Raw genomic sequence first — 11,751 nt, forward strand, 5'->3', positions numbered from 1 at the left:
AACAAAAAAAAACAAGAATAAAAAATAAAAGACGAAATGAAGGTTAAAAAACACCAACATGTGTCATATCAAAAAAAGGAATTTTCTCATGAAAAATATTCGTGTAAACTGTTTCACTTTTTGTAATCTCTTGGAGAAAGTCAGGTGTTTTGCCACCGTAAAAATCCGAATTCGCACAGTCGCAAATTCAGTGAGCGCGCCAGAGGAATTTAAATAAAAAATGGCGCAGTCGCAGTGCGCCTGGTGCCTCTAATCAGTCGACATTCGCAATCAGCGGTCGGGAAGTAAACAAGTGGGAGCTGTCTCGGTGTGTCGTGTCCGCCAGGCCAACCTGCCCAGCTCGGACGCGCCTCGGGACGCACCCACCTTTACGGACCGTCCGTACCAACCGATTTAGTCGTGAAATATTGTGATAGTAGGGATAGTAGACGTAATTAAGATGAACGCGGGCGCGGACAATGGCTCCGTGCGCTGGTCGGACAGGGAGGTGGTCGAGCTGCTCAACATTTGGGGCGACCGCAACGTGCAGCACCACCTGAAGAGGACGTTCCGCAACCACAACATCTTCGAGGACATCTCGGAGGCCCTGCGGGAGAAGGGAATCCGTAAGACGGCCGAGCAGTGCCGGTTGAAAATCAAGAAGTTCAAGAGCAAGTACAGGTCGCTTAAAGACCAGTACGAGAACTGTCCGAAGAGTTTTGCCCGCAATTCCTGGCAGTACTACTCCCTCATGGACTCCATCATGGGCGACCAGACCACCGGCCCGGACGATGGTGCAATTCTCAGAGGTGAGAAATCTTTGGAGTGAATTTATATATTTCGTCCTGGTCCCGGTAAAATTGCGCAACTTTCAACAAACACCCAAGTTTGCATTGTCGAATTGATTGTTGACCTTTTCTTGCAACAAGGAAATTCGCGTTTGGTTGTTGAAAGTTGCGCAATTTTACCGGGACCAGGACTATTATTTGTTATTTTTTCTTCGTGTTTTTCCTTCGAGAAATAATTTTGCTGATTGTGGTATGTCATCTCATGATAATGATATTTTTTTTTATATCTCCATTCAGTTACACTTAGATGTAAGAAGACCAACAGTTAAAATGATGTTTACAATGAAAATTAAAATTAATATAAATCTTAATTATTTGAAAATAAATAACTCCTAAAAAGAGGTGGGAAAATAAAAAATTTGTTTTGCTTTCAACCACCTGTTAACTGTTTGAATGTTTCCCTATTTTATTTTTAAATGTTTTGCCATTTCTGTTGTCATTATTTAATTTTGGAACTATCATTTTTGTGTTGCAGCTAGTCTTTTGAAACGGAGCCACCTCCAGTCACAGGATTCAGATAACGCTGAACACTTTCTTTCCGGTCTCCTTTCAAGTGAGTTGTTAAACCTTTAGAAATTATTCCAAGGAAGCAGGTGCGGGACACGTTGATTTTGTGGGAGTGTAATCAGAGACGTTCACAATTTTCTCCCCTATTGTGCAACAAGAGTGATTCATTACTAAACTTATTTATTTCTACCATAAAATGAACAAAAATTTTTCGAAACGATAGATTAAAATATTTCCTGTCAATGAGATCGTAGCTAAAATTTTCGAAATTAAGAAGAGGTTTCTAAATTGTTTTTATATTATAGTTTTGTTTATTAAATGCCACAAATTTACCAATTTCTAATTTTTAAAATTAAATTCAAGCCCAAAAACTCGTAATTTTTAATAAAAACTGGTGCAGGCGAGGGGTAAACGTGAAACACATTATGGAGGTTCGCAAGCCACAAACGCGTTTCGAATTACATTTCGATTTCGACTAGCAGCAGCAGGAAAGAAAGAAAGAATGGAGTGACCGGCGGCTGCTGCTGCTGCTGCCGACCGCGTGTTGGCTCGAGCTGGCGTGGCGGTGGTGGGGAGAGCGAGTCGAGAGCCGGTATTCGGCTTGAAGGCGGGCCGAGAGTCGCCATGTCGGCACTCGGCAGTTTTCGCCGTTCGACTTCGGGTCGATACACGCTTGCCGAGACCGAGAGCGCAGCGAGTGTCGAAGAAAATGTCGGCCGTCAAAGACGATGCGTTCGACCTGTTCGATGGGCAGGACACGGAGATGGGCGAGTACGATGCGTCCGACCCGCTGACCCACGGCCTCTTCGTGCAGAGTGCCCGCGGTGTGATCCGGCTGGTCGACTCGCTCGGCTACATCTACCACAAGGACAGGCACTGTCCGGACAACAACAAGACCTACTGGCGATGCCAGCGGCGCAACCTCAACTGCAAGTGCCGTGCCGTCACGCTCGGCAACTTCATCGTCGGCATCAACGGCCAGCACTTTCACGGATGTGAGTTTTCGGACGCATGAGTCTCGGATTTGAGTATTTTGGCCAAATTAAATGTATAATATAATTCAGCCAGCCCCGTTTGTTGTCGCGTGTGCGTCCAACGAGCGCTGCCCGCTGCACGGCGCATGTGCCGAACCGACCGTTGATATTATTATTTTTTTTATCTCGCGACCCACCGACCGAGCAGAGCAGGCCGTCCGGCAGGCGCCCCACTTTTGCGGCCCACACCAGCCCCGCGCGGCACATTCGATTGGGAATTCGTCCATTTTCCCAGCTACTCGCGTTCGGTTCAGACCCGTCCGCGTTCGATAAATTAATACATAATTCGGCTTGACTTACAGACCTACTTGCACGAGGCACAATTGCTTTTACTTGACGGTAGGTCAGGAAGAAATTCCTCCGAGACAATTGCTAGCTCAATTCGCTCACCAATTCATTGGAGTGAATATGTACTTGAAATTACATGCCTCGAAAAAATATTGAATTCTGACGGATCTTAATAAAATTAAGTAATTTTGTATTCCCGCGCCTTCTGTATTTTGACAGGTGGTAGGCAAAACATGGCCTCCAAGCAATTCAGCGATAACCTTACTTTTCTTTCAAGTTTCTCAGAGCCTTGAAATAAAGAAAAAAGTTGGCAGCTTGAACAGAGGATAATTATCATAAATTTAAACTATATTTTTTATGAAAAACCTTCTGAAATAATCCGACATAAATCAGACAGAAGCGATATTTATTTAGAAACTCTAACTGGCGCTGAAGACAGCTTTTATGTCAAAACAATCTTATTCACTTTACAAAATCGAGTCGGGGACAACTTGTTTTATCACGAAACGGAATACAGCAGGAAATTCTCTCTGATAAAACGACAAAATATCAGTTTCCTCGGCCACAACTTGCTTTCCTGCCTCCTGCCTACAGAAAACTGATGAATTTAACCTCAAATAAATTCTGAAAAAATAAATACAATTTAAATTACTAGGGAAAGGCATTCACATGCTACACTAACTAATTTGAAGTATTTTAGCCAGAGTCAAGATATTGGAGGTTCAATACCCGTTAGTGTGGGCATAATAGCAAAATTCATAGTTTTTACGGTTCACTCCAGTGCTTGCCGGATTTAAGTTATTCTAAATTTTATAATTTATCATACAAGTTTGTGTTGCTTTCCCTATTATTAGTGCTAGTAAATTAAATTTATTTATTATTTGTCTAATAAAAATTTATTTCTCATAATTACAGGGAATTGATAGTTTTGATAATAATTATCGATTTGTATTCAAGTTTCCTAACGTCAGCTTTTATTTTTAATTAATATGCTCCAATCTGTCAAGAGAACCCTTGGGTTCGCAAATTGTTTCTCGAGCATATTATTATTTATTGTGATATTTGCATGGACCACCAGTGAAATTTTTAAATCTTGCATTGATTCCTAGCTATAGACTAGACAGTTGTCCAGTGTGTCTATTGTCAATTGTCAGATCCTAATCTCTGCTATTCTTAATTCTTACACAAAACCAAAAGTATAAAAAATATAAAGGTCTCTTAGTTAGCCCCCTTAACGATACACTTTTGCCAACACTTCAAAATTTGAAAATGCTTGTTTGCAATTAACTGTCGGTAATCTACAATAATTAAACTCCAAAAAAAAATTTATGCTTAATAATCTGATCCTAACAATTACTAAAAGGCAAAAAAGGTCACCATTAGAGACCCTAATTGTTAGCCAAATTTCCATTGACCGAATTTTGCAACCTCAAAGTTATGAATCTTAAAAAAATGTATTTTTTAATTTATTTTATCGCCTTTTGCTCTTCACTTTTTATCACATCTTAGTGAATGAATCGGGATAAAAAAGAAAGATATATAAAAATGAGCTCTTTATATTGGACTAGGATTGCCAACTCTCAATTATCTTGATTTGCCTGTATTTTTGTCCTACCATCGTCCTCTAGATTAAGTTGCTTTTTAAAATTCAATGGATGGTATTTTTTTTTTTGGTTAATTAGCTGCTAAAATAATGACATTTGTTACAACTTTGATCTCCAAATCAGAATCAAAACTAAATTTGTATGCACTTTTTAAATTTCAAATCCTGACGGCAAAAGCAAATTGGGAAATTTCCTCCTCCAACATGGAAATTTCTCCATTTTTTTTAAAATCGTTCAATTTTCAAGTTGAGATCGATGAAACTGCAGGGAATGATCGATTATATCTGTTAATTGGTAACCCTAAATCTGCTAATTGTATCGGCAACGCGAACTTGCTACCGACACTGTTTGCCAAACAACGGCCGCTGCTTTGGCGAACGACCTTGCCGCTTTTGCGGCTTTGGCGAAGAGAGCCCTCTCGCACTCGCAAACAGAAAGAACGCCGAGTCAAGAAGAAGGCGCGGCTGGGCAAATCTTGTTTTTATTATTTGTTTGGAAAATCGCGATCTTGCATGGAGTTCTCGCCGACCAAGCACGGCGGTGTGAAACTGGCCTTTAAGGGTTTCGAGTACTCGGTGCACAGCGTCGGCGCCACGTTCATCCGCTGGCGTTGCGTAAGACGCGGCTGCGTCGCCAAGGTGTGCAGGGCGCACCTACGCACCGACATCGACAGACAGAGGGTGCTCTTGGAGCCCGGAGGAGCAAAAAACGCCCACAACCACCAGCCTTCCGCCGCGCTTTGCCCGTGGCCCCCGACCCGTGAGTTAACCTTGCGACTTGAATCGGTTGATTGACCCGTTTGAGGGCCGCTCAGCCTGTTGCATTCGTGCGTCATTTGTGTTCTAACGCGCGCCGCGCTAATCCTGTCGAATTCCAAGGTATGCGGAAACAAAAATGACCTTTCAAGCTTCTCGAGAGACCAACGTCCTAAATCGCATGAATCAAAAGTCCTTGTTCTTCGCTCGGTCGTTGCACTGTTGTGAACAAGGAAGTCCACGGCAAGGGCCAAATTCGCACGAGAGACTTGATGCGATCCGAAACAGAAACTTAGATATTGTTTCTACGCGGCCAAAATTTGTTACGTAATGGCTGGTAAACTTGCACTTAAAAAACAGCTGATTATTGTTTTTCTTTCCCTTCGCAAACTCCAAAAGACCATTTTTTTTAAAGTTTTTCGTCTTCAAATTAATTGAAATTATGCAATATTCCGATTAAATTTTATTTTTTCCAGCGCTATATGTTTTCCGATTATTCTTTTCAAACCGAAGGATTATTTGAATATCGTTTTATTATTAAAAAGTGTTCCCAATTCCGTGACACTTTCAGGAATGGTAGGAATTTAATATCTAAATGCGTTTGGGGAAATTCATCTCGACATTCAAACAAAATTTTCAAGTGCCAATCGTGGCAATTCCTGTCAGTTTTTTCTGGCAAATTCATAATTATCCGAAGATTTATTCAAAAAAATTAATTTCAATTTTATTTATCTTGCGTGCCGGCGATTTTTCAACCTTTCAAGTTCCTTGAATTTAATTTATCATTTACAAACTTATTTTCATTTATTAATATTTTTTATTTTGTGTTTCGGCTGTGTTTCAGTCTTATTTATTTGTTCTAGAACTTTTTGCTGCGGTGCCTCGTGTTTTTTTTCTCTCTCTCCGAAACCGCGACCGCTACGAACCACGCAGCTGCCATGCCGCCGCAAGTTGTTTGGCGTCCGGCCGACCGGAACACGCCAACACGCCCGTCCGGTTTAACCGACACAAACCGAGTGGATTCGTTCGTTTTCGGATCCGCTTCAGCTGGCGTGACCGACCGATCGCGACCGGACTGACGCGCTGGCGTTTGAGCGGGCCGGTTCGGATTAGTCTTTTTGTCGCCGCGATGGACAACGAGACGAAGTTGTACATGAAGCGGATGCTGCTGAGCGGCGACGCCGTGGTCACGCAGTTCAAGGGCGGGGGTGGCGGCAGCATGGTCAGCGACGTGTGGAAGAAATTCGGCCGGATTGCCATACGAGCCACGGGCAACCTGGTGGTAGGTGTGGTGGCCTGCAGCCTCTGCTTCAAGGTCTACTCGTACAAAGACAGCTCGCAGGGCACCAGCACCCTCCGCCTGCACGTATGCGGCAACGACGACGCACCCGTCCGAAAAGTCCGCAAGTCAGGAGGTACGGATAAGCCATCGTATATGAACCAAGCCACGCCGTTTGTACGGTCAAGGCTGTGTTTCGTAAAAAATTCGCGGAATAGAGCGGTGCGGCCATAATTCAGACTGATAAGGTTTTCGGAACGATAACAGAAAAAAATAATCACCAAAGTTAAAAAAAATAATTTGGCCTGCGTAGTTTTGAAATAGCCTGCGATTTAACCGGTTTCGGTAGCTAATTTATTTTTCTCTTTATTACGTTTACGTGTAGAATGCGCATATTGCGAATGCACGTCGCCCGATTTCCCTCTAAACCTGATGAAACCAGCTCTCTCAGTCAATTTGGCTAAAAAAGCTTTTAAGGTCGCAAACGTGCTCGACTCGACTAGGCGTCCCTGCCGGTCGAATGCGATTGTCAGGCGTAGGGGAAGGGGGAATCGCTTCCCGCAGGAGACGCAGCACGAGATGCTGACGAGAGTGCAATGCCACCAACGTGACAGGCCCCTATCCTTAGCCGCTTCCCTCCAAACACTGCGGACGTGCGATCAATAAACCCCGAAGCGTTTTTTTGGCGGCGCGTGGGCCCCCACTCGTGCGCCCTGGTCATCATTCGGTCGGTGAACACGCATAATTGCAACGACCTTTCCATTAGGTTGGAGGGCCTGCTGGCGAACGTGCAAAACATCAGCTGCCCATTGCGGATCGTTCCATTTTACTGCTGGTTGGAGTCGGCAGTCGCGTAGTGCGCGTCAGACAGGCTGCCAGTGAGACTGTTTATATTAGCATGTCTCAGCACTACGTGCTGACCAAAAAGTCGACCAGGATGGGTCGCGTGCGTCGCAACTACAGCCGCAAGGACATGGAGGACGCGGTCAGGGCTGTACAGGAGAGGAGGATGAACCTCAACTCGGCCGCCAATTATTTCTGCATCCCCAAATCCACCCTCCATTACGTCGTGACGGGCAAGTCGAAGATGGACTTCAACCGACCGCCGTTTATCATGTCCAAGGGCCAGGAGAATGAATTAGTTCGCGTGTTGGCAAGCATGACCTACGAGGGGGTTGTTTTCAACTTCAATAACATCGAGGAAGTAGTCGAGCGCCGCCTCTCGGGAAACAAAAACCCCTTCGCGCACGGCCGGCCGGGCCGCTCGTGGTGGAACGACTTTCGACTCCGGCACCCAGAAATCGAGTTCGTTTTTCACGCGTTCGGTACGGTGTATTTATTTGTTTAAACTATTCGTGAAAATTTAGTGGACTATTTTTTTACCCCTGCCGCTTGGCGTGTTGCAGCTCCCAAAGATACTCCAGGCTCGGCCGAGGCGTCATGGCCGGCGGTAAACAGCCCCCAGGTGGTGCAGCGGCTCAAGTCTGGCGATCTCCTCAACGCGCCGCAGTCGATGACCCAGCGCGAAATCAAACCAATCCTGCCGAAGCCGTCGACGTCGGCGGCGGCCGCCATGAGCCCGCCGTACCAGGACTCGTCGCAGCCGGCTCCGCAGGCGCGACCTCTACAGCCGAAGCAAACGCCAAAGGCCGCACCGAAACCAAAGTCGAGCGCCGCCGCGTCCCAGCCGCGCTCGGACAACGACGACTCGGAGCCGCAGCAGGTGTGCCTCCGCTGGAACTCATTCCACTCCAACATGGAGACCATGTTCCCTACGCTTTTGTACAAGGAGAAGTTTGTGGATGTCACCCTTGCCTGCGAAGGACGGCTCATAAAATGTCACAAGGTACCTTTTTTCTTTTTTTTCTTTTTTTCGGACTGGGTTGGTAAAAAGTTCAGATTTTGAGCATTGGAATGTTTTTCAATTTTATCGTAATTAAATTATTTTTAAACAATGCTACCTTTTTTGCCTATGACCTCGGTTTAAGTTATGGGTCGACACAATTTTATCAAAATCGCGAGGGCAGGAAGAAAATGAGCACATATCGTTCATTTTGTTTCTTATTATTCTTCTTATTATATTCCAAGAATTTTTAAAGGAATATTGTGCAAGTAGAGAAGGCAAATCGTAAAATGTAGAATATCTCAAGGCTTGAAACATTGAGGTAAGGTCGGCGATCGAACTTGTTTTTTTTAGTTTGCTCTATTTTTTATCTAATGAAAGGCACTTTCTCTGAAGAAATTTTACTTGTAATTTTAATTTTTAAATATTAACAACTGGGAATTAAGTGGCCCTACTACACGTAAGAAATTTTCTAGTTTTGGAATGTTTCAATTGTAATATATATATGCTTTGACATTTTTGCAATTAAGTAATTTTTTTAAACATTGCTTCCTTTTTGCCTATGACCTCGGTTTAAGTTATGGGTCGACACAATTTTATCAAAATCGCGAGGGCAGGAAGAAAATGAGCACATATCGTTCATTTTGTTTCTTATTATTATTCTTCTTATTATATTCCAAGAATTTTTAAAGGAATATTGTGCAAGTAGAGAAGGCAAATCGTAAAAATGTAGCATATCTCAAGGCTTGAAACATTGAGGTAAGGTCGCCGACCGAACTTGTTTTTTTTAGTTTGCTCTATTTTTTTCTAATGAAAGGCACTTTCTCTGAAGAAGTTTTACTTGTAATTTTAATTTTTAAATGTTAACAACTGGGAATTAAGTGGCCCTACTACATGTAAGAAATTTTCTAGTTTTGGAATGTTTCAATTGTAACTTATACAATTATGCTTTGGCATTTTTGCAATTAAGTTCTTTTTTTAAACAATGTATCTTTTTGCCCATGACTTCAGTTTAAGTTATGGGTACACAAATTTTTATCAAAATCGCGAGGGTAGGAGTTGCATTTTGGAACTAATACTCTCCAACGCATAAATTTGTTTCACCTTAATCCGAAAATATTTGTTTTTTTTTACAAGAGAAAAAATTGAAAAATGTCCTCTTTGTGCGCAAGAAAGTAAACCTTTCAAATTTATTATGAAAAAGAGTGCAAAGAAAATGAGCACATATCGTTCATTTTGTTTCTTATCATTCTTCTTATTGTATTCCAAGAATTTATTAAGGAATATTGTGCAAGTAGAGAAAGCAAATTGTAAAAAAGTAGTATATCTCAAGGCAGGAAACATTGAGGTAAGGTCGGCGACCGAACCTCTTTTTTTAAATTTTCTCTATTTTATTTTTACAAATGAGGGCATGGCCACTTTCTCTTAAGAAAATTTTCTTGCATTTTAATTTTTAAATGCTAACAACTGGGAATTAAGTGGTCCTACTATACGTAAGAATATTCGAGACTGATATCCAATTGTGCCCAAAGCGTTATTGTTAATTTATTGTCCTCTGGGAAATTCATCATTATGACCTTTTTTCTACTTGAATTCCCTCTTCCTTATTTGGTTAGTCTCTTTGAAAAAAAAAAACATTTTTTACTGACGTCTTAGGTGCTGAAAAAATAAGCAAAGTGCTATTCCTATTGTTTTAAAATTTAAAATATATAAAATATTAAATTCTCGACTTAATTTTAAATTTTGTGTGCAGGTTGTGCTTTCGTCATGTAGTCCTTACTTAGAACGCCTGCTCAGCGACAATCCATGCAAACACCCCATCGTGTTGATGCCAAAAGATGTTCCTTACTGGGCCCTGCGAGCCATCGTCGATTTCATGTACCGCGGCGAGGTCAACGTGGAGCACGAGCAGTTGGCGCCGTTGCTGGCCGCCGCCGAGTCATTGCAAATCAAAGGTTTGGCCGGATCTCCAGGAGACGCGGGGAGCAGAAAAGACGGAAGGCCAGGCGTGAAGAGAAAGCGGATAGAGTCACCAGCGCAGACGAACCAACAGCCTAAACCGCCCCAGCCGACCCCTCAAAACAACACGTCCTCCCAACAGTCTACCTCAAGTCCAGCGACCGCGACTGCCCAGTCATCATCAAAAAAAGAGGCGAAAGAATCTCCATCTCAGAAACATACCCAAATGGCACCGCACATCGCCGAGAGTCTGCGAGGCCTGTCCCCAGGCATTGAAATCACGCCACTTGTGTCATTTGAGGTAAATTTCAACCGATTTGAAAATGTTAAACATTAATAACTTTTTTCTTCTGGTGCAGGAGATTAAAACGGAACCCATAGACAGTAATGACGATGGATCTCTCGAACCCCCTGACGATTATGGAATAGGAAAAGTAGGTTTATTTATTTTGTTATGTTGCTGTTTGCAACTTGTTTTCTCTTGAAGGTTTCACCGTTCAAAGGCTATGACGACGGAGACGAATCTTTACCAGTCAGTCACGTTGAGAGCTTAATGGAAGAAGAAGACATGGGCGACGAAAGCGATACACTCAATGACCATTCCCAAATACCCGATCCAAACGACTTGCTATCAACTGAAATGGAACCAATTGAAGGTAACAAATTTAAAATACATCAAGCATACGGGTTTCTCAACATAATACGTTTTTTTTGCAGAAGAAGACGATTCAGCAAATGTGTACAGTGAAAATGGCATGGACTTCCCCGATTGTGGCCTTTCTGAAGAAGCTTCAGACCTGGTCGAGTCGTATGCTGAAGTGTGCATGCCAAGTGATCCTGGAGAACATCACGGGAGCTAATTCATGGATGTTCTTGAATTGAGCAATTCAAATTTGATGGCATAGGAATTTATTTTAGTTCCATCGTGTACATTTCCATTATCAGAATATTTTGCAATAAATGACGTTGCTATTAACTTTCTAAGAAATGGGGTGTTTCTGTTCGTGTCTTATCACTAGATTTTTACAACTTGACCAATTAGTCTGAGAATTTAAGAGGCTGAATAGATAATAAACCTTGGAGATATACCGCTTTAAGAAAAAAAGTCTGACAAGAAATCGCGCAACAGTGACCAGTCAAACAGGTACGTGAGGTTTTTAGTAATGGACCTGCTTTCCGAAATTTATGCACCCTTTTGAGTGAGTTAATAACCTCTTGGATCCAGTTGGTAGGACACGTGCTCAACAGCTAACAAAATTAAAAAAAGTTTCATTTTAAGTTAATCACATTTTTGAATGATAATTTTGTGCAACAGCTATTTACACATAAATATATTCATTATTCAAAAAGCTCAAAGACAAGTAATATTGAGATTTAGAACACCACTGTTCAATAAGCATGAGATGCATTTTATTAACTTGAGTGCGGGGAATTAATAAAAAAAAAAAACGAATTGTGCTAATCGTTTATTGAGCAGATGGAAATACAGGCGCCCATATTATTGTTTTAAAGGAACTAATAAATAAATCAAACCTGTCCTGTGACTTAAAAATTATAAAAATCAATATTAAACTTGTTCTATTAGTACTATTAGCATAGCTGCTATTTCCCTATTTCCCACACGGCACACGACTTTCGCCTTTGGAGTTTGGCAT

General features: G+C 42.2%; 1 protein-coding gene across 5 annotated transcripts; it reads left to right on the forward strand.

Moving 5' to 3' along the window:
- Positions 1–259: 259 nt before the first annotated feature.
- On the forward strand, positions 260–11,084 carry LOC135944071 (protein tramtrack, beta isoform-like). 5 transcript variants are annotated; one of them, XM_065490768.1, is made up of 7 exons: positions 260–788; positions 1,303–1,380; positions 7,701–8,140; positions 9,891–10,397; positions 10,456–10,530; positions 10,584–10,752; positions 10,814–11,084. In XM_065490768.1, the coding sequence occupies exons 1-7, from the start codon at positions 440–442 to the stop codon at positions 10,954–10,956; spliced, it is 1,761 nt and encodes a 586-aa protein (XP_065346840.1). In that variant the 5' UTR covers positions 260–439; the 3' UTR covers positions 10,957–11,084. The 5 variants fall into 5 exon arrangements, with proteins under 5 accessions (XP_065346840.1, XP_065346842.1, XP_065346839.1 ...); XM_065490770.1 differs by lacking the exons at positions 260–788; positions 1,303–1,380 and adding an exon at positions 1,914–2,329; XM_065490767.1 differs by lacking the exons at positions 260–788; positions 1,303–1,380 and adding an exon at positions 4,751–5,019.
- Positions 11,085–11,751: the final 667 nt, after the last annotated feature.

Source organism: Cloeon dipterum, chromosome 4 (assembly GCF_949628265.1).
Source record: "Cloeon dipterum chromosome 4, ieCloDipt1.1, whole genome shotgun sequence".
Lineage (NCBI taxonomy): Eukaryota > Metazoa > Arthropoda > Insecta > Ephemeroptera > Baetidae > Cloeon > Cloeon dipterum.

What these genes read in the sequence shown, in the direction of transcription:
- LOC135944071 (XM_065490768.1), top strand. Translation starts at nt 440, where the DNA reads ATGAACGCGGGCGCGGACAATGGCTCCGTGCGCTGGTCGGACAGGGAG. An exon ending in TCTTTCCGGTCTCCTTTCAA is followed by an intron (nt 1,381 to 7,700) that starts GTGAGTTGTTAA and finishes GGCGTGTTGCAG; the next exon opens with CTCCCAAAGATACTCCAGGC. An exon ending in CGCCACTTGTGTCATTTGAG is followed by an intron (nt 10,398 to 10,455) that starts GTAAATTTCAAC and finishes CTTCTGGTGCAG; the next exon opens with GAGATTAAAACGGAACCCAT.